This window comes from Anomalospiza imberbis, chromosome 16 (genome assembly GCF_031753505.1).
Source record: "Anomalospiza imberbis isolate Cuckoo-Finch-1a 21T00152 chromosome 16, ASM3175350v1, whole genome shotgun sequence".
NCBI lineage: Eukaryota > Metazoa > Chordata > Aves > Passeriformes > Viduidae > Anomalospiza > Anomalospiza imberbis.
The window spans coordinates 3093032-3111544 of NC_089696.1; the positions used below are offsets into that span (position 1 = coordinate 3093032).

At 64.9% G+C, this 18513-nt stretch overlaps 4 protein-coding genes across 10 annotated transcripts in view; 2 read left to right on the forward strand and 2 right to left on the reverse strand.

Moving 5' to 3' along the window:
• Window positions 1-888: 888 nt before the first annotated feature.
• Window positions 889-6061, reverse strand: RGS11 (regulator of G protein signaling 11). Of its 2 annotated transcripts, none has more exons than XM_068206607.1 (17): window positions 5972-6061; window positions 5031-5127; window positions 4657-4707; window positions 4465-4571; window positions 4311-4362; window positions 4171-4229; window positions 3922-3998; window positions 3726-3807; window positions 3529-3597; window positions 2847-2876; window positions 2702-2763; window positions 2370-2483; window positions 2137-2252; window positions 1737-1824; window positions 1494-1632; window positions 1347-1429; window positions 889-1274 (listed from the first exon to the last, which is right to left on the reverse strand). In XM_068206607.1, the coding sequence occupies exons 1-17, from the start codon at window positions 6029-6031 to the stop codon at window positions 1148-1150; spliced, it is 1413 nt and encodes a 470-aa protein (XP_068062708.1). In that variant the 5' UTR covers window positions 6032-6061; the 3' UTR covers window positions 889-1147. The 2 variants fall into 2 exon arrangements, with proteins under 2 accessions (XP_068062708.1, XP_068062709.1); XM_068206608.1 differs by having other exon boundaries at window positions 890-1274; window positions 2847-2870.
• Window positions 6062-6856: 795 nt separating this feature from the next.
• Window positions 6857-10890, forward strand: ARHGDIG (Rho GDP dissociation inhibitor gamma). 2 transcript variants are annotated; one of them, XM_068206614.1, is made up of 6 exons: window positions 6857-7161; window positions 8259-8441; window positions 9429-9512; window positions 9595-9671; window positions 10202-10265; window positions 10359-10890. In XM_068206614.1, exons 1-6 carry the CDS (start codon window positions 7089-7091, stop codon window positions 10556-10558), a joined length of 681 nt encoding a protein of 226 aa, XP_068062715.1. In that variant the 5' UTR covers window positions 6857-7088; the 3' UTR covers window positions 10559-10890. The 2 variants fall into 2 exon arrangements, with proteins under 2 accessions (XP_068062715.1, XP_068062714.1); XM_068206613.1 differs by lacking the exon at window positions 6857-7161 and having other exon boundaries at window positions 8006-8441.
• Window positions 10891-11012: 122 nt separating this feature from the next.
• Window positions 11013-15169, forward strand: PDIA2 (protein disulfide isomerase family A member 2). Its single transcript, XM_068206606.1, has 11 exons — window positions 11013-11368; window positions 11777-11983; window positions 12281-12414; window positions 12486-12623; window positions 12697-12813; window positions 12895-13020; window positions 13099-13293; window positions 13636-13756; window positions 13867-14048; window positions 14128-14211; window positions 14356-15169. The coding sequence occupies exons 1-11, from the start codon at window positions 11134-11136 to the stop codon at window positions 14434-14436; spliced, it is 1620 nt and encodes a 539-aa protein (XP_068062707.1). The 5' UTR covers window positions 11013-11133; the 3' UTR covers window positions 14437-15169.
• Window positions 15170-16352: 1183 nt separating this feature from the next.
• Window positions 16353-18513, reverse strand: part of AXIN1 (axin 1) — an 84086-nt gene continuing 81925 nt past the window's right edge. For 4 of the 5 annotated variants that reach the window (XM_068206600.1, XM_068206599.1, XM_068206598.1 and 1 more), the window contains 2 exons: window positions 17606-17776; window positions 16353-16815 (listed from right to left, as the gene is read on the reverse strand). In XM_068206600.1, the coding sequence (XP_068062701.1) occupies window positions 16689-16815; window positions 17606-17776 (298 nt within the window). In that variant the 3' untranslated portion in view covers window positions 16353-16688. The remainder of the gene's footprint in view (window positions 16816-17605; window positions 17777-18513) is intronic. The other variant, XM_068206602.1, reaches the window with a different exon arrangement.

Here is an 18513-nt window from a genome sequence, read left to right on the forward strand (position 1 = left end):
TGTGACCGGGGCTCCAGCAGCTTCCCCTGCCCCAGGGGGCTCTGTCTGCCCAGCACGGAGCTGAGAATGCCCCCTGCTCTGTGCCAGGCTCTGCGGCAGGGCAGGATCATCCCCAGCATCCCATGTTTGTTAGCCAGGATACAGGATGGCCCCTCTTTGTCCATTTGGGCAGGGCAGGATCATCCCCAGCATCCCATGTTTGTTAGCCAGGATACAGGATGGCACCTCTTTGTCCATTTGGGCAGGGCAGGATCATCCCCAGCATCCCATGTTTGTTAGCCAGGATACAGGATGGCACCTCTTTGTCCATTTGGGCCTGGAGCTGTGCCCAGCTCTGCTGTGTGGGTACGTGTGGAGCAGGCTGGGCTCCAGGGCTGAGCGCTGCTGGGCATCAGCCCCCCTCTCCTTTACGTAACCACCGCGATAATCCTCTGCAGCTGGGGCTGTGCTCCCGGCAAGGGAATAATCCTGCCGTGCGATCCTCAGCCTTGCTCAGATTAACAGTCCACGGACAGGAGAGTGGCTCAGCTGCCAGCCCTGCTCCTGGTGCCCACAGGGCCAGCCCCATTCCAGAGGCCTTTTTGTCCCTCCCAGGGTGTAGGTGGCACACCAGTAAGGCCTGAGTGCCAGCTCAGCCGTGCCAGGCTGGTGCTGCCGCTCAGAGCAAACAGATCCGTGGGTGCTGGCTGTGCCATGGGCACACGTGTGTGGCGGGGCCGGTCCCCTCCCGGCTCTGCAGCCTCGCTGGCTGCTGCAGCCATGGGAGGCCATCGCTTCCAGCCCGGAGTACAGCTCACAATCCGGCCTGGAGAAGTGGGCAGCACTTTGTGCAGCTCCCACCCTGCCGATGCCTCCCTGACCCTCTCCCCAAAAACCACGGGAGCCACCAGTGTTTCCCGTGGGGGTTTTACTGTCTGGTGCCCGGGGTGGGGGTGGGAGGAGGGGGTGACCCCGCACCAGGCCGGCTGGGTGCGGCTTCCCCGAGGGAGAGGAGGGTGTGGGGATGTGAGCGGGGGCTGCGGCGGGGTCAGCCTGGCTCCGGGGGGAATATGGCTTCTCTCCTTCAGTGCTACTGCCGGCAGCGTCCTGCGGCGGGGCTGGGTGTGCTGGGTCAGGGCGCTCCCGTACTGCCGGGGGGCTGCGGCTCTCAGCTCTCCTCCTCGGGCACGGGGGCGGTGGAAGGGCTCCTGCTCCTCTCCTCGGCGTCGCCCGCAGGCAGCAGCAGGGCCGGGCTGGGGCTGGAATGCCGCTGTTTGCGCATGAAGGGGAAGACCCTGCGGGCAGAACGGGGTCAGAACCGGCGGGGACCACCCCGGTGGGCCCCAGGGGACGGCCCCTGCCCTCACCGCTTCTTGGTCTCCGGGGGAATGATGGCCTCGGCCAGGAGGTTCTTGTAGAGGTCCGACTTGAGGAACCGTGGGTAGGAGTCCTGGGCGAGCAGAGTCGTCAGCATCCTGCCCAGCCCTGCACTGCCCAGCCCCGCCCTCACCCACCTTCTTCATCAGCATGTAGATGTGCATCTGGGCATCGTCCATCACGTAGCGATGGGGCGTCTTGATGCCCTCCAGTGTTCGCTCCATCGTCTTGCTGTCGATGTTCACCCAGCGCGTGGCCCCGGGAGCCAGGAACTGCCTGGGGAGTCGCAGACGGCGGTGAGCCCGGCCCCGGCCTGGGACAGAGCACCGTGATGGCCTGACCACCCCCAAACCTTTCCCCCCGAACCCACTGGCACTCACTGGTAGATGGAGTCCACGATCTCGGCGATGCGGGACTGCTCCCCGTAGCGCAGCTCCTCACACGCCTCCCAGAAGCTCAGGTTCTCAGCTGGGGAAGGGGACATGGTGCTGGGAATGGGGACACAGCACTGGGCACCCCTCATGGGAAACCCCCAAAGGCCACCAGGGCTGGGCATGTGTCCCCGTGGGACAAAGCCAGCTGGGGCAGTGGAACCAGGGATGAGCTGAGAGGTACTGGGATGTGGCGGTGGGCTGAGGAATGGCAGGACACGGTAATGGGTTGGTTTGGTGGTGTTGGGATTGGACAGTGGATTAGGCACTACTGGGACACGGTGGGTCTGGCAGTGCTGGGTCTGAGTGGTGGGGCTGGTGTTTTGGGACTGGGGCTGAGGCCACTCACCACTGAACTCCTTCTTGAGGAATTCCAGAAGCTGTGCCCGGCCCAGGGGGTCATTGATGAGCTCACTGAAGTTGAAGCCCCAGCGCTCCACGCGCAGCTTTGTGGGGGTCGTCACTCTGTGGGCGACAGCGGCATTGGGGCTGGCAGCACATGGCAGCCTGCATGACCCCACAGACCCCACAACCCTGTCCTGCAGACTGGGGTTCTGGGGGGCCTGGGGCTGGGGCACTTACGTGGGGGCATTCATGGCCCAGTACGTGGTGTCATCCGTGATCCAGGGGTTGCTGGGCAGGCAGCCGGACATGATGGGGTCGTGGGGCACATACTGCTCGTTGAACTTGATGTACCTGCCAGGAGTGGAGGCTGGAGGAGACCAGGGCCACCAACCCCAGCCACCATGGGGACATGATGGGGACATGGTGGGGATGTGCCCGAGCTGTGCAGAGCCTCAGCTGAGGGCTGAGGGCTGGGGTGCAGTGGTGCCAGCACCAGCTGCTGGGATGTGGGTGCCCCTGTCACCCTGACAGGGACCCAGCCCATGGCTGGGGCAGCTGCTGCCACTCACCCCTCAAGGCAGATGGAGGACTTCACCCTGGTCCTGGCCATGGCCTTCCTGCAGTACTCGATCTGGGGCCAGGCGCAGGGGAGATGTTGGGGTGCCTGGCAGCTCGTGCCCCCCAGGAGCTGCCCCCACCCCTCTCCCCACTCACCTCTCGCTTGTAGTAATCCATGTTCTTGGTCTGCAAGAGACGCAGGGGGCTGGGTGAGGGCACAGTGGGGCCGGGACATTGTCCTGCCACCACCATCCTGGACAATGCAGGCACCCAGTCCCCCACCCCGGGACTCTATATCCCATCCCTGTGGCCTCCAGCCTCATTCCCCCAGCCCTCCTGGCTCAGCCAGCACAGCCCGTGGAATGAACCCTGGCTTCCCCCCTCCACACCCCAGTGTGACACCAGCTCTAGGTTAGTGGCACTTACGTGGGCAGAGGACACGGCACACGGTGCAGAGAAGAGAAAGTGGGTGGTTAGTGAGGACAGCCTGGGGGTGCAGGGGCAGCATTAGTGGGGTCACAACACAAGGAAGGACTTGGTGGCTGCTGCTGGCACCCAGGGTGCCAGGGCTCCCTGCAGCACAGCTGTCCTGCAGGGATCAGAGGCACTGGCACAGAGGGGTGCTGGGTGCAAGGACAAACACACGGACCCTCTATGCTCAGGGTGGGGGACACAGGGGTGTTAGCAGAGCTGGGGCTCACCCCTCACCCCAAAATGTGGGCACAACCTGGCGTGAGATGGATGGGCACCCACCAGGGCAGCTCTACACCCCGCACAGGCACTGGGTGTGCCCTGTGCCCGCTGACAGCCCCAGGGGTGCCTGGACACCCCCACTCACCAGCTGGACACGTGTGGTGTGGCAGTTCCTGCGCTCGGGACCCTGCTCCAGCACGTTAGGGGCTCCTGGCTGCAATGACAGCATCATGCTGGGGGCTGGGGGGAGCCCCTGCGCCCCTCAGCCCCGCTGCCCAGGCTGGGGCCGTGCGTGGTGCCAGGGCTGCACCCTCCAGCCCGACCCCCCTGCCCCGCGCTCACCGGGGGCCGGTTGACGAGCCAGTATGCCTGTTCCTGGCAGTCGATGACGATGCGGTCGCCCTTGCGGCGCTGCTTGGCTGCCCTGGCCGTGCAGAGGCGGCGGGGAGGTGCTGGCACCCTGCCTGCCCGGCACCCAGGGGTGCTCCATCCCGGCCGCTCCCCGGGGCACAGCGGTGCCGGCCGTGCCCGCACTCACCGGAGCTGCTCCCGTGCCTGCATCACCACGAAGTCCCACGTGTGGTTGATCCGCTTGTGCAGGAGGTTGTAGTTGTCCTGGGGAGCGACAAGTAGGCACGGTGCGGCACCTGTCCCCTTGCCTGGCTCCGGCTCCTGCTGCCACTCCAGCACAGGGACAGCCGCTGTCCCCCGCCAGGGGTGAGCACACCCTCCTGGGAGAGCCGGGACTCCCCGAGTTCATCGCAGGTGTGAGGAGGGCACCGCTCACCTTCTCGTGCTCGATCAGATCACCCTGCTTGCGGATGTTCTTCTTGGCCAGGTAAATGGCTGCAAGAGAAGCGGCGGCGCTCAGGGGGGCTGGGAAGGGGTCGCAGCCCGTGTTGGTGCCAGCGGCACGGCGGCACCTACCGTAGTCCAGCTCCGTGGCCGGCCACTTGGTGCTGGTCCAGAAATAGGGGGTCTGTGGGGGAGGAAGAGGCTGAGGAACCTGCCATGGGGTGCCACGGTGCCCAGCCGGGGCAGCCCCGGCGTTTGGCTGTGCCGTGCCCCGGTGCGGCTGTACCTGGAAGCGGTAGGGCGACTCATCGGCCCGCAGCACCAGGCTGCGCGGGTCTTTGAGGGGGTAGATGTAGCCGTGCTTCACGATGAGGTTGCCGAGGTGCAGCGACTCTGTGGAATGGGATTGGGGGCTGCGTGGAGGCTCGGCAGCCCCAGTTGCCTCCCCGGTGCCAGCTGCCTGTGCCAGGGCACTCACCCTCCTCGGAGATGCCGTACTTCTGGATGAGCCACTCCACGATGTCGTTCCCTAGGGACGGAGGCTGCGTTAGTGGGGGGCAGTGGGGTCCCCCAGACTGGACATGGTGGGGGGTTCTCGGCAGGGGCACCTGGCACAGCATGGCAGTGCCAGGGGTCACGCAGGGTGACGGGGCCCCTGCCAAGGACGTGCGAGTGCCCGCCCCGCGCAGCCGAGGCATAATTGATCCCAGCTGCAGCGCTGAGCACCCGGGGTGCGGGGAGAGGAGCGGCGCGGGGGCCGGCAGTGGCCGGTGCTGCAGGGCTGGGGACACCCGCGGAGCTCCCACACGCCTTCCCCACGCGCCTCGCCGGGGACCCCATCTCGGGACCCACCTGTCATGGCGTGGGGGATGACGGTGATGAGCAAACGCTGGTTCCTCATCTTGATGCCCATGTCGGGGTCCTGCATGCTGACGATCATCCGCTCCATCTGCCGGGCAAGGAGCCGCTGTGCTCAGCCCCGCGACAGCGGCACCGAGCCTGGACACAGCCTGGGTCCCCTCACTGTGACCCTGGGCACCCTGTGACCTGGACACAACCCGGGTCCCCGAAACCCGATAGGGGCACCCAGTGCCCGACGTGGGGACAACCTGGAACTCCGCAGTGCCCTAGGGCACCTTGTGTCCAGCCTAGGGACAGCCTGGCATGCCACAGCCCGACTGAGGCACCCAAGAGCCGGGCGAGAGTGCGATGCTGGAGCTGCAGACACTTATCCTCCGGGCATTCCTGGCCCGGGAACCCCGGTTTTGGGGAGTGAGGTCTGCCGAGGCTCTGGCAGCACTCCAGCCCGGCGTGGGGAAGCAGAGCACGCAGCTCCGGGGCGCTGCCCATGGGTATTCCCTCGTGAGGAGGTTCCCGGTGCCCCGTGGCGGCGCCGGGGCCGGGGTGGTGCCCGCTGTCCCGCGTACGCTGGGCGGAGCTGGTCCCCGGCGATCCCATGCCCGCTCCGCGGCGGCCCCCGATGCCCTCGAAACCCAGTGCAGTGTCAGTGTCTGGTCCCCACGGTCCCAGCGGCCCGTCCCCGGTCCACACGGTGCCGGTGCCCCGGTCTGCACAGTCCCAGCGCCCGGTCCCCGATCCACACGGCGCCGGTGCCCAGTGCGCTCGGCACCCCCACGCCGCGATGCCGGTGCCCGATCCCCACAGTCCCAGCACCGGGTGTCAGCGGTGTCCGCTCCCCTCGTTGGCGGTGCCCCGTTTCCGCCGTGCTAGTGCCCGGCCCCGGCGCGGTGCCCCCTCCCCGCGGGGCGGCTGCCGGTGCCGGTGTCGCTCACCTTGCGCAGACAGGGCATCTGGAGGCGGGGGTGCCGGCCGCGGGGGCCGCCGATGGTCATCGCGGGTGCGCGCCCCGCGCCGCGCCTCTCCGCCCGGCCCCGCCCCGGCCCCGCCCGGCCCCGCCCGGCCCCGCCCCGCTGCCCCCCCGCGTCTGCCGCCGTCTCCACCGGCTGCCCCAAACCCCGGCCCCGACCCCCGGGGTCAATCTGCCCGTGGGACCCCCGGCACCCCTCGGCCCCCCCTTCCCCCCTCAGCCTCCCGGGGCCGGGGGGACCCTCGCTGACCCGATGCCCGGGAGGGGGATCCACACCGCTCTGGCTGCCGGATGGCGGTGCGGGCAGGGCGCGGGCGGTGCACTGAGGGTACGGAAAGGATGCTCGAGGAATGCGGGCAGGGTGGACCACGCGCCGGCAGCGTGCGGGGCTGCGGGCAGCGCGGTCATGGCGCGGGCACTGTGAACAAGGTGCTGGCCAGGATGCGGGCGGTGCGGCCAGGGCGTGGGCAGAGCCCTGAGCGTACGGAGAGGATGCTCCTGGGATGCAGGCAGTGCCCTGAGGGTACAGGCAGGAGGCTCCTGGGATGCAGGCAGTGCCCTGAGGGTACAGGCAGGATGCTCCTGGGATGCAGGCAGTGCCCTGAGGGTACAGGCAGGAGGCTCCTGGGATGCAGGCAGTGCCCTGAGGGTACAGGCAGGAGGCTCCTGGGATGCAGGCAGTGCCCTGAGGGTACAGGCAGGAGGCTCCTGGGATGCAGGCAGTGCCCTGAGGGTACAGGCAGGAGGCTCGCGGGGTGCGGGCAGCGCGGGGCGGGCGCGCCCGGCGATGAGCTCACTGCAGTCTCGCCGCCCACGAGCGGCGGGGCTGGAGCCGCCGAGGGGCGGGGGCGGGCGGGGGCGGGCAGCGGAGCCGCCGCGTCTGCGGGAGCCGCCGCCGCCCCGCCGGGCCGCGCCGGGCAGCGCCGGGAAGCGCAGCGGGGAGCGCTCGGGAGCAGCCGGCACCGCCGAGCGCGGCGGCAGCGGGCGGGAGGAGCCGCCGGCACCGGCAGAGCCGCGCCCCGGGCCCGTCCAGCGGCCGCCCCGCCCGGCCCCGGGGGCGGCGGGCCCGGCACGGCCCGGCCATGCTCGGCCTGGACGTGTGCGAGGCCGGCGGGCAGCTGCTGGAGCTGCTCTGGCTGGCGCTGTGCTACCGAGGTGAGCGGCGGCGGCCGGGGGGCAGCGCCCGGGGGCGGCGGGGGGCATTGCCCCGGGGAGGGAGGGTGAGCATCACTCCGAGTCCCCAGTAAGTGAGCATCCCCCGGGCACCCGGTGCATCCATGAGTGAGCAGCACCCCGGGCCCGGGAGAACTGGAGCGTCCCACGGGGGAGATCCCCGCTGTCCCCCTGCCACCTCGCAGCCTGTGGCACCTGGCGCATGCCACCCTGCCCTGCCACCCGTGGGCAGCCGGCGAGTCCCGAGGTGGGTGCATCCCTGGGCTGGGAGTGCCCGCATGCTGCCGTGACAGCCAAGGGGCAGGGCCTTGGTGGGGGGCCAGAGGGGCAGCAGGGCCACTGCTGTGTCCCCATCACTGCCACTGCCCTGGGGGACCCAAATCTTGGCTAGACTGACCCAGACTTTTGGCCCTGCGTTCCCAGGGCTGAGCGCAGGCAGTGTCCTCTGCCCCATGCTGTATTCCCAGCAAGTCCCCAGGGATGGAGTTCCAGGGGCTTTGGGGAGCTCAGTGCTTGCAGTCACAAGAGTGGGGTGGTGATGCAATGGACAGGGAGAGTCAGGGACTGTGGGGACGTCACCCACGCTTGTGTCCCCCAGCAGTCTGGCAGCACCAGAGCCACCAGATCCACCATCCCAGTGATGCCTCTTTGCCCTGCAGCTGCTGGTGGTTTGGATTTGGGGTGGGAGACGGGGCTGGAGGTTGCCCAGTGGGGTTGGAGTGGGCTGCAGGGCAGTGACAAGGACTTCTCTGGGTGACACGAAGGGGCCCTGGGCGCTGGAGGGGTCTGCAAGCACCCCCCAGACCGAGCACACCGCTTAGGCACCAGCTCGCCTTGCTCCATGACCGTGCGGAAATGCAGCCGGCGGCAACACCTCTGGTCTCAGCTGTGCCACCAGGCCCCGGGGACACCGAGCCTGGCAGCCTTCCCACGGCTCCGAGCAGGGGACCAGCTTGGCCTCCCCACGGGGATTTCCCATGTCACAGCCCAGCCACCCCCTGCCCACCAGTGCCTTCGTGTTGGGGGCAGGGGGTGTCCCCCGGGCTGTCCCCGGAGCTGCCACTGCCTGTCCCCCGCAGACATCATGGCTGACAAGGAGGGGGTGACGCTATCGCTGGAGGAGGAGGAGGATGCCGACGTGGCCCTGGCGTACAAGACGCCGGAGAAGAAGAGCCTGCAGGAGATCCAGGAGCTGGACCCAGGGGATGAGAGCCTGCGGAAGTACAAGCAGGCACTGCTGGGTGCCATCCCTGCTGCCGTGGGTAAGGCTGGGGCTGCAGGCAGGTTTGGGCACCACGGCACCCCGGCAGCCCAGCCGGGGGATGCAACCTCAGCAGGCTCAGGGAGCTCCGGCGTGCTTGAGCAGGGAGCGTCCCGAGGGGCATCCCCGGCAGGGAGGGCACATCCCGGCTGGAATCGCCCGTGGGTGTCGCCTGTGGCCCCCACCTGCGCAGAGACCCCGGCATTCCCTGCCGACAGAGTTGCCGGTGCCCGGGGACCCCAGTTGCCGTGGTTACGGGATCACCGCCGCAGTTTCCATAGGAACGGCTACAGGGAACCGGGAAATTCATGGGGATGACTGAGAGGAGCGAACGGCAGGGGCGGGGGGGGAGGAACACCGGGGTAGCACGGCTGCCGGTGACCAGATGGTGCCCCCCGCTCCCCATGGCCCCCACAGGCTCCCCCACCCCAGGCTGGTGCTGGTCTGCACTGGGGGTCCCTGGGGAGCTCCACGGGCCCAGCACCCCAGTGTCCATCCATGAATGCAAATGGGAGGGTGCAAACTGGGAGGAAGGGAGGGCTTGCAGAGCAGTGGGGCGCATGAGGGATGCACCGTGGTATGTGTGAAAGCTGGGGGCCATGCAGGTTGGGCTGGTGGAGTGAGTGAGACCAGTGCCCACCTCCAGGGATGCCTTGGCTGTGCGTGCTGCGTCCTCCTCCTCTGCTTCCCCTTGTTCTGCTCCTGAGCCAGGGAATGGTACACCCTGGGAAATACCTGTGTCTGGCTCCTTTAAATGTGATCTTACCCCAGAAGGCACTGATGCCAGTGGTGGAGTGACCTGAGATGCACCTGCTCTCCTGGGCCCTGCCTGGCTGCCTGGCACTCACTTGCTTTAACACCCCCACCACGGACACCGTGGCCCTTCCCTCCATTACAGGGTCATGGGCAGCCCCTTGGCTCGCTGGGATGGAGGTGATGGTGGACTGGGCATGGTGGGTAAGGTCTGGGCCCTGCTGCTTGTCCCTAGATGCCAGCGTGCCCAACGTGCAGGTGACAAGGTTGACACTGATGTGCGAGCAGGCGCCGGGACCCATCACCATGGACCTGACAGGTGAGCCCTGGGGACACCCAGGGGAGGAGGAGGAGGGGGAGGAGGAAGGGGTACTGGGCTGATGGCCCATCTACCTGTACAGGAGACCTGGAAGAGCTGAGAGGCCGGGCCTTTGTGCTGAAGGAAGGGGTGGACTACAGAGTGAAGGTGTCCTTCAAGGTGCGTGGTGCCCTGTGCCCACTGGCTGGACATGGCCCAGCTGCCCTCACACCACGGGATCCCTACCCCAAGGGGTCTTTGTTACCCTGGGACCCTGCCCTGCAGGGTCCCTCTTGCCACCCATGGGTCCCTGCCTGTCCCAGGGACCCTGCCTTGGCACATCTGCTTCTGCCCTTTACCCCTAGGGTCCGTACCCCTCCGGGGGTCTATGCCCATCCTGAGTTCCCCAGCCTCCTGGGTCCCTGCCATCCTGGGGGTCCTTGCTACCCCAGAATCCTTGCTTCTCCCAGAGATCCCAGCAATGCTGCCTATCCAAGGGTTTCCTAGAGGTCCCTGCCCCTCCTGAGGGGGATCCCTGTCATCTGAGTCCCTGCCCCTCTTGGAGTTACCTGCCAGCCTGGAGTCCCTGCCACCTTTGATGATGCTGAATTCTGACAAAGGGCTGGATCCTGGAAGAGGTGGATATCAGGCTGCCAGGGGTCCCCATGCCATGGGGCAGTCCCCAAGTCCCCCGTGCCTTCTGCCCGCAGGTGAACAGGGAGATCGTCTGCGGGCTGCGGTGCCTGCACCTCACCTACCGCCGGGGCCGGCCCGGTGAGTGGGGCTGGGGGCTGGGGACCGGGGCTGGGGGGCCCCCACGCTACCCTGGCCCCACTCACCCGTCCCTCCTCTCCCCTCCTCGCCCAGTGGATCGCGACGTTTTCATGGTGGGCAGCTACGCGCCGCGGGCCGAGGAGTACGAGGTGGTGACGCCGGCGGAGGAGGCGCCGCGGGGATGGCTGGCCCGGGGCTCCTACCGCGTCCGCTCCCTCGTCACCGACGATGACAAGACGGAGCACCTCTCCTGGGAGTGGGGCCTCTGCATAAAGAAGGCTTGGGAGGACTGAGCCCGCCCCCGCACCCCGGCTCCCCCCGCCAGCTCGGGGACGAGGTGCCGCCATCCCGGGGAGCCCTCGCCGGCACCGCCGCGCTTGCCCCAGTCGCGTGAAGGGTTGAGGGGGTCCCTTAGCGAGTGAGAGCCCGTGGTCGTGGTCTTCGCAACCAAAGTTATTTTTAATTGCTCTTTTTTTTTTAAATATCGACGCCCGCCTGGTCCTCACGGCGTCCCCATCGCTGGGGCCGGGGCTGTGACCCTGCCGCGGTGGTGCCGTGTCCGGTACCCGCCCGGTCGCAGGCTGTGCTCTTCCATCGCCATTAAACCCTACAGACTGGTCTCTTACTGGTGTGTCTGTGTCCCCACCGCCTATGCCTGTCCCCCTGCTCCCTGTCCCCATCCCGCTGGGGGGCCAGGTCTCCCTGCGGCGACGAGCGCCTGGAAAACGGCCACCTGGTCCCGCTGCCTTATCGGCGGGGCCGGGCAGCCAGTAGCGGAGGGCCACGAGCCCCAGGGGACCGGCACAACCCGCCCCCAGGTCCCTTATCTTCGTCCTCCTCCCTGGACAACATCTTCAGCGCCGGCACCATGCGCGGCTGCGGGTCCCGGCTGGTTTGGCTGCTGGTGCTGTCGCTGGCCTGGCTGGGCCCGGCTTTGGGGGGCGAGGATAAGGATGAAGAGGTGGTAGAAGAGGAGGAAAAAGAGAAGAAAGAGGATGAAATGCTCTCAGATGAGATCAAGGAGGAGGACAATGTCCTGGTGCTCCATGAGCACAACTTTGCCCGTGCCCTGAGCGAGCACAAGCTGCTGCTGGTGGAGTTCTGTGAGTGCCCACTGCGGGCAGGGGTGTGGGCAGGGGCAGATGTGGGGCAGGGAATATTGGCAGGGGGGACCGGCTGTGGCTGAGTGCGGGCAGAACACACAGACACGGACAGAGGTACGGGAGGGTACAGCACAGGAGGGACAGCAGGTGCCATGGGCAGGGGCAAGGCTGTAGGACAGAGGGGCAAGAGCACAGGCCATGGGGCAGGGCATGGGATGGGGATGGACGCGCAGAGCAGGGACACAGGCAGAGCACGGGGTGAGGGGTGTGCAGCACGGGTGTGGGACACAAGACAGGGACACATGGTGTGGGTGTGGCAGGGGCACAAGCTGGGGCCCAGTGAGCTCACACAGCCATTGGGCTGTCCCCACACCTGTCCCCGTTATCAATGCTGTCCCCTACCCACAGACGCGCCGTGGTGTGGGCACTGCCAGCGGCTGGCTCCCGCCTTTGCCCAGGCAGCCACCGAGCTGAGGAATGAGTCCAGCCCAGCCCGGCTGGGCAAGGTGGATGCCACGGCACAGACAGCCCTGGCCACTGAGTTTGGCATCACCTCCTACCCCACGCTCAAGCTCTTCCGTGATGGCAACCGCACCCACCCCCTGGAATACACCGGTAGGGCTGTGGCACCACACAGTGTCCCTGGCACCCGTCCAGGGGGACACTGCCATGAGGCTGGGGTGGGTGGCAGGGGCTGATGGTCGAGGGTGGCACTGTCCTTGTGGGGGTCACAGGGTGGTGATGGTGAGAGGGGTGGCAATGTCCTGGTGGTGATAATGGACAGGTGACAGTGTCATGTATGAGGTGATCATGGTAGGCAGTGCCACGGTGCTGGTGGTGGGTGGCTGAGGTTGGTGGCACAGGGAGGGGTGTCAGACTGGAGAGGGGTGTCAGGTGACATCTGTGTGCCAGGCCGCATGGACAGCCAGGGCATTGTGCGCTGGATGCAGCGCCGGGCTGGCCCCAGTGCCACCCTGCTGCAGGACACCGACACCATCGCAGCCTTCATCAACTCCCAGGACTTGGTGGTCGTCGGCTTCTTCAAGGTGGGCTGGGGCAGGCTGGGGCTGGGCCACGGCCGTGGCTGAGCCTGTGGCACTCACGGGTGGCTGTGCAGGACCTGAGGGGTGAGGCAGCCCAGGCGTTCTTCGAGGTGGCTGCCGAGATGGTGGACCTGACATTCGGCGTGGCAGAGGCAGCTGAGCTCTTCCAGGCGTACGGGCTGTCAGCTGACACCGTCTGCCTGTTCAAGAAGGTGAGGGGGTGGCGGGGGAGTGGTGGGGCCATCCTGTCCTCCCCTCAGCCCTCACAGGCCCCTGCCCTGGCAGTTTGATGAGAGACAGACAAACTTCCCTGTGGACCCAGCACGGGGGCTGGACACAGCTGAGATCACCCGGCTGCTCCGTGTCCACAGCCTGCAGCTGGTGATGGAGTTCACCAACGAGGTACAGCCCATCCCCAGCCCTGCCACCGTCCCCTGAGGGCCATGGCTGCCCTGCCCTCATTCTCCTCCTCCTCGTCTCCAGACATCTAACCAGATCTTCAGTGCCAAGATCCCCCATCACATGCTGCTCTTCCTCAACAAGTCCTCACCGGAGCAGCTGTCGCTGCAGGACGGCTTCAGGGCAGCTGCCAGCGACTTCCGGGGTGAGGTGAGGTGGCCCCATGGTAGGGACATGGAGGGTGGCTTTGGGACTCCCCAGCCTCAGTGTCCCCCGTTCCCTGCCCAGGTGCTCTTCGTGGTGGTGGATGTGACCGGCCATGGTGCCGACGTCCTGCCCTTCTTTGGCATGACCGCTGCTGATGCCCCCACCCTGCGCCTGGTCAAGATGAAGAACAATCACAAGTACCAGATGGAGCAGGACAAGTTCTCGGACTCGGCCATTCGCACCTTCATCCAGGCGGTGCTGGACGGCAAAGTGAAGGTGAGGGGTGCAGCACGGTGCCAGCCAGCACCGATGGATTCTGCCCTGTGGTGAGAGATGGGCTGTTGGCTCAGAAGCTTAAGGATGATGGTTGTGTGGTGAACACCTGAGACCTGTTTGCTGATACTCCTGCTGCCAGGCTTGAGCATTTGGGGATCTGTTATGGGCAAGGGGGGCAGGAGGCTGCTGCCATGGAGACACACAGAGCTGGGATGGCAGCAGAGGGGAAGATGTGGTCCACAAGGCAGCACAGGAACATACCCCTGCCCCAGCCTGCACTGTGCCCCACGGGCCTCTGGCACTGCTCAGCCCAGGCTGTGGCTGTCCTGACTGTCCCCACAGCCTCACCTGCTGAGTGCAGAGCCCCCTGAGGACTGGGACATGCGGCCTGTTAAAGTCCTGGTGGGGAAGACCTTTGAGCAGGTGGCTTTCGATGAAACCAAGAACGTCTTTGTCAAATTCTGTAAGTCCAGGGCCACTCATGTCCCTCCCTGAGCTCCTCTGTGGGGCTCAGCCCCTCCAGGATAGCCCCAGCCCCGTCCCAGACCCCTGGTCAGTGCGCCCGCCCCGCAGACGCGCCGTGGTGCCCCCACTGCCAGGCCATGGAGGCCGCCTGGGAGGAGCTGGCTGAGCGCTACAAGGACCGCGAGGACATCGTCATCGCCGAGATGGACTCCACGGCCAACGAGCTGGAGAACATCACCATCCGCGGCTACCCCACCCTGTACTACTTCCCCGCGGGGCCGGGCAGGAAGGTAGGTGTGGGCACTTGTGGGGTCACCAGCACCTGGGGGACGGTGGCACCCTCAGCGCCCTCTGCTCCCATGGCTCCAGATGGTTGAGTATAAGAGCAGCCGAGATGTGGAGACCTTCTCCAAGTTCCTGGAAAACGGGGGGACGCTGCCTGAGGAGCCTCCGGTGAGTGAGGTCAGGGGACAGCCCCCTACCCAGGGCTGTCCCCAGCCCCTGCTGGGCGAGGGGATGGATCCTACGGGATGGGGACAGGGACAGGGTCAGGCAGGGAGTGTGTGTCCATGCATGCCTCATTCCTGCCTTCTCCAGGTGACCAAGACCCCCGGGAACAGCACGGGCAAGAAGGAGCCAAGTACGCCGCGGACAGATGAATCCCGGGATGAGTTGTGAGCCCTGTCCTACTCATGCACATGCTATAAACCACCTGGAAACAATGTGGGCTCTGATCTGTGTCTGTGTCTCCATGTGCTGGGAGCACCCACCTATCTAGGGGACACAGCAGGGTCTCTGTCCCCCTGGGGCAGCTGTGCCCTAGCACTGATCCTGGCAACCCTGCAATGGCACCAGGTGGCCAAGGAGCTCTCCATGCTGGCCTTCGTGCTGCACTGGTGGGGTTCAGGTGATGGGGGACCCGCTGGGGTCTCTCCTTCATGACATACCAGACCCAGGCAATCCCCAGGAGCTGCTGTCACAGTCAAGCCAGGCAACACGGGGTTCTACTGGCACGTAAGACTGGCTTGTAGCCTCTGGTAACTCCAGCACTGTCCTCTCTCTGCTGAGCCATTCCTTCAGGGGCAACATGCTGGTCCTGTGGGGCCAGGATGTGCTCAGCCACCCCTCCAGGGAACCCAGAGCAGCCCCAGTCCCACCCTATGCCCTTCACCAATCCTGCCTCATCCTCTGTCCATCCCAGAGGCTGCTGAGGGCCTGGGCTGGCTCCACAGGGAAGGAAAAAAAGCAGCAGGCAGTGGGATGTGGGGTTTTATTTCATTTTATCCAAGTACCTTTGAAAAGATCATTGTACAAGTCAGCACATGAGAATGCAGAGGAAATGCCGGGGCTGCATGGCCACTGTACATATTTACAGGGACCCCCCGAAAAAAAAGGGGGGGACGGAAATCCCGGGCACGCCAACAACCTCACCAGACACACCACCATCAGAACTTCAAAAAACTGAGTAAAACTCCTCTTGACACTGTTCCCGGGCTGAAAACATTAGCAGATTTTGCTGGACTGCACACAGCGCACTAGGCAAGTCCAGAACCGTGTTTAAAGGCACTCGGTGACATGTACAACAGGCGCAGTCCATCCCGGCCTGGTGCCATGGGGTCTGGCAGCTCCACCACTGCTGGGGCTGGGGATGGCTCTGAGCAGGGCCAGCACCACCATGGACCCCCGGGCTTTGGGGCCACCCCCAGATGGGTGGGCAAGGGCACTCTAAAGGAGCTGGCACAGAGCCGTGGCTGTGCTGGAGCAGCAGGGCCTGGGCTGGGCGAGGACAGGATGAGGGGAGCACCGGCACAGCCCCAGCTTCCTTGCAGCTGAGTAAGCCCAGGAGGCTTCCCAGGGCTGCCTGCTGGCGCTACATGAGCCACAAACTGGCATCAATGACCCCCTGGTGCAGTGCCCTCCTGCTGCTTCCCCGGAGACACAGAAGCTGACGAAAGATGCAGGACTCATAAAAAGACATATTTTGTCTTCAGCTTTAATGCCTGCTTCCCCATTATGGCTCTCCTAAAGAGAGCCCTGCCTAAAGCCAGAGCTTGGCCCAGGGGTCTGGGCATGTCTGCACCGGGCACACAGGAGCCAGCCCTCTGCAGAACTGCAGCACCCTCCTGGGAGGCAATCCCTTCTCCATGGGGACACACAGGAGTGTGCAGGCCGTGGGATGCCAGCACCCAGCCTGCCACCCTGGCTCTGAGCTGGTCCTTGCTCTGCGGGAAGCCCACAGTCCCAACAGGCACTGATCCTTCTATCCCTCGGGGGTTTACTCAAGTTGCAAGGAAGCTCAGGAGGAGAAAAAAAGACCCATCCTACCACGTCCAGCAGCTGAGCCTGCCGAGGAGGCCACAGGTGACTCCTTCCACATGGCTCAATGATCTTCACAGCCCCTTTGGAGCGGGGTTGCCCCTTCCATGCTGGTGGGGTGAGGGCTGCTCTACCCCACGGTGCTCCAGAGCCATCCATGCCGGGAGAACGGGGCAGGGTGCCAGGAAAGCGCGGAGCAGCCGGAGTCTGATGGATGGCTGTACACTTTGGGTGAGTTCTGCAGTACCTGTATGTTTTACATTTACATAAGAGCACTGTGACATTGGAAATATTTTCCTTTTATTACAATATATCAAAAATATGCAGCTTTAGTAAACAAGGTCATATTACACTTTCTAATGCACTGTACAATGCTACATTACACTTATATTCGGTATGGAGAGGGAGCCCAGGCTCCCACTGGCAGGTTTGTGGGGTGAAAGGGCATCCACTGGCACCCTGGAGCTTGCCCAGATCCGTGCTGGAAAGCAGAGCTGCCACTCTCTGCCCTGGGCTCGCCTGGTGCCCGTGGTGGCAGCACCGCCAGCGTCCACCCCAGGCCTTCTCCTCCGGTCCCAGAGTCCTTCACAGTCCTGTCCTCACTGCCCTGGAGCCTAATCAATCTTCTCCACCTTCCCGATGATCTTCTCTTCGAAGATGGGCAGGATGGTGTCATCCTCCCGCACCTCCTCGAAGACCACACCACAGTCGAACTCGTCGCTCACTTTCTTAAAATAATACCTGAAAAAAACAGAAATGTGGAAGGGGGAAAGGGAAAAAAAAACACGTGAATGGTCACAGGGCACCACGATCCCCAAACCTGGGTACAGCCCTTCTCTGTACCCAGGCTCTGAGCTCATGGAGCACAGGAAGCTCCTCCCCCAGACATGGAGGGAACTGAGGCCACACTCCTGCCCCTGCCCTCAACAGTGACCACAGAAAGTGGTCAGGATCCATGTTAGCATGGTCAGGAGCTCCAGCCCTGAATCCAAGCCCATTCACAGCTCTCCCAAAAGCAGTGGCCGAGGCACTTGTCTTGGTGGAGCATTTCTAGGGAGGCTTTCCCATGGCAGCTCCTACTTGGAAGTGGGAACTTGGAGAGCTCCATGCCCCACGTCTGACTGCTTTGGGACTCTGAGAGGACCCAACCTCCCTGTCCTCACCAAAGGGAACTTTGAGAGGAGCAAAAACAGCTCTGAACTTAAGAGGGTCCCCACAGCATCACTGAGCACTGACTGCACCTGCCCAGGAACCCACAGGGCAGCTCAGCAGCTCCTGTTGGAGGTGCAAGCCTTGATGCAGGACAAAACCCAACCTCCCTCCCCCCTGCTAACCTGCCTCTTCACCAGCCCAGGTGCCCTGGCCATGCTGCCACATCCCCAGAACAGCACAGCCCTGGGGAAGCCTTCCTAACCCACCTCCACCCACCCTCCCCTTTGTGGGGGCAACGCCACTGTGTCCTGGCAGTGGCATCTGCCAGGGGTCACCAACAGCTGCTGGCAGCTTCCTACAGGTGGGGAGCAGCCCTTACCTGTAGTTCCCTTTCTTGGTCAGCAGCTCCTTGAACTGTCCCAGCGTCACCACGCGGCCCTTGACGAGGGTGCGGTAGGGGATGGGCTCCCCGCAGAAGTAATACGCCACCACGATGTTCTCGCAGGGCTGCGACGCGCCACTGCCCGGCCTCTTCTGGGGCTTCAACCTGCTGTGCACACACACAAGGGACCTGCTCAGTGCCAGCCCAGGGGGCTCAGAACCATCGTGCTGGGTACCTGGCAGGGCTCGGGGCTGCTGGGTGAGAGGAGCAGGTCAGGGCCCCCCAGATGGGCTGGTGGAAACGCAGTGCAGTCCCTGAGCATCGCCTGCTGCCACCAACAGCTCTCTGGGCACGCAGACACACACCAAGATTGGTCAAGGAGCACTTGGAAAGCCTGAATGAGGCCAGGACACAGCTACAAGGAGGGTGAAGGTTCTAACTCAGCCCCTTTGTGCTGTCTCCAGGCTTTGAGAGAGTACGGCCCTCCTCACAGCATGGTTTGGGGAGTCACTAGCAGAGGACCCCAGGCCAAGGCACTAGAGCCAGGTCACCATCATCTCCATCACCATCTCACCATGTTCCTGGTGCACACCAGCACACAGGGCTGGAGCACCATCCCACAAGGCATGATCATGCAGACAGTGCCCAGACTGCTTGGGATCATTGTCACCATGGCCAGAACAGCCCAGCAGGACTTTCCAGTGGCCCACACCTGCAGGCAGGATGTTCCTGCACCCCACAGCTCCCCATGGCACCTCTCCCAGAGTACGTGGAGGTCTGAGGGGATGGAGCTCCCAGCATGGCATGTCCTGGAGACTCTGCTGCCTGCGCTGTCCATGCAGGGTGCCAAGGCAGCTGCCATCCCCAAAACCTCAGTGACTTTACACCTCCTGTGTTTTCCCAGC

Coding starts and splice junctions, on each gene's coding strand:
- ARHGDIG (XM_068206613.1), top strand. CDS start 8,021: ATGACCGTGCGGAAATGCAGCCGGCGGCAACACCTCTGGTCTCAGCTG. Junction 9,672..10,201: donor GAGTGAAGGTGTCCTTCAAG/GTGCGTGGTGCC, acceptor TTCTGCCCGCAG/GTGAACAGGGAGATCGTCTG. Junction 10,266..10,358: donor CTACCGCCGGGGCCGGCCCG/GTGAGTGGGGCT, acceptor CTCCTCGCCCAG/TGGATCGCGACGTTTTCATG.
- PDIA2 (XM_068206606.1), top strand. CDS start 11,134: ATGCGCGGCTGCGGGTCCCGGCTGGTTTGGCTGCTGGTGCTGTCGCTG. Junction 11,369..11,776: donor GCTGCTGCTGGTGGAGTTCT/GTGAGTGCCCAC, acceptor CCCTACCCACAG/ACGCGCCGTGGTGTGGGCAC. Junction 14,212..14,355: donor CGCTGCCTGAGGAGCCTCCG/GTGAGTGAGGTC, acceptor TGCCTTCTCCAG/GTGACCAAGACCCCCGGGAA.
- RGS11 (XM_068206607.1), bottom strand. CDS start 6,031: ATGACCATCGGCGGCCCCCGCGGCCGGCACCCCCGCCTCCAGATGCCC. Junction 5,128..5,971: donor AGATGCCCTGTCTGCGCAAG/GTGAGCGACACC, acceptor CTTGCCCGGCAG/ATGGAGCGGATGATCGTCAG. Junction 1,825..2,136: donor CCTCAAGAAGGAGTTCAGTG/GTGAGTGGCCTC, acceptor CCCCTTCCCCAG/CTGAGAACCTGAGCTTCTGG.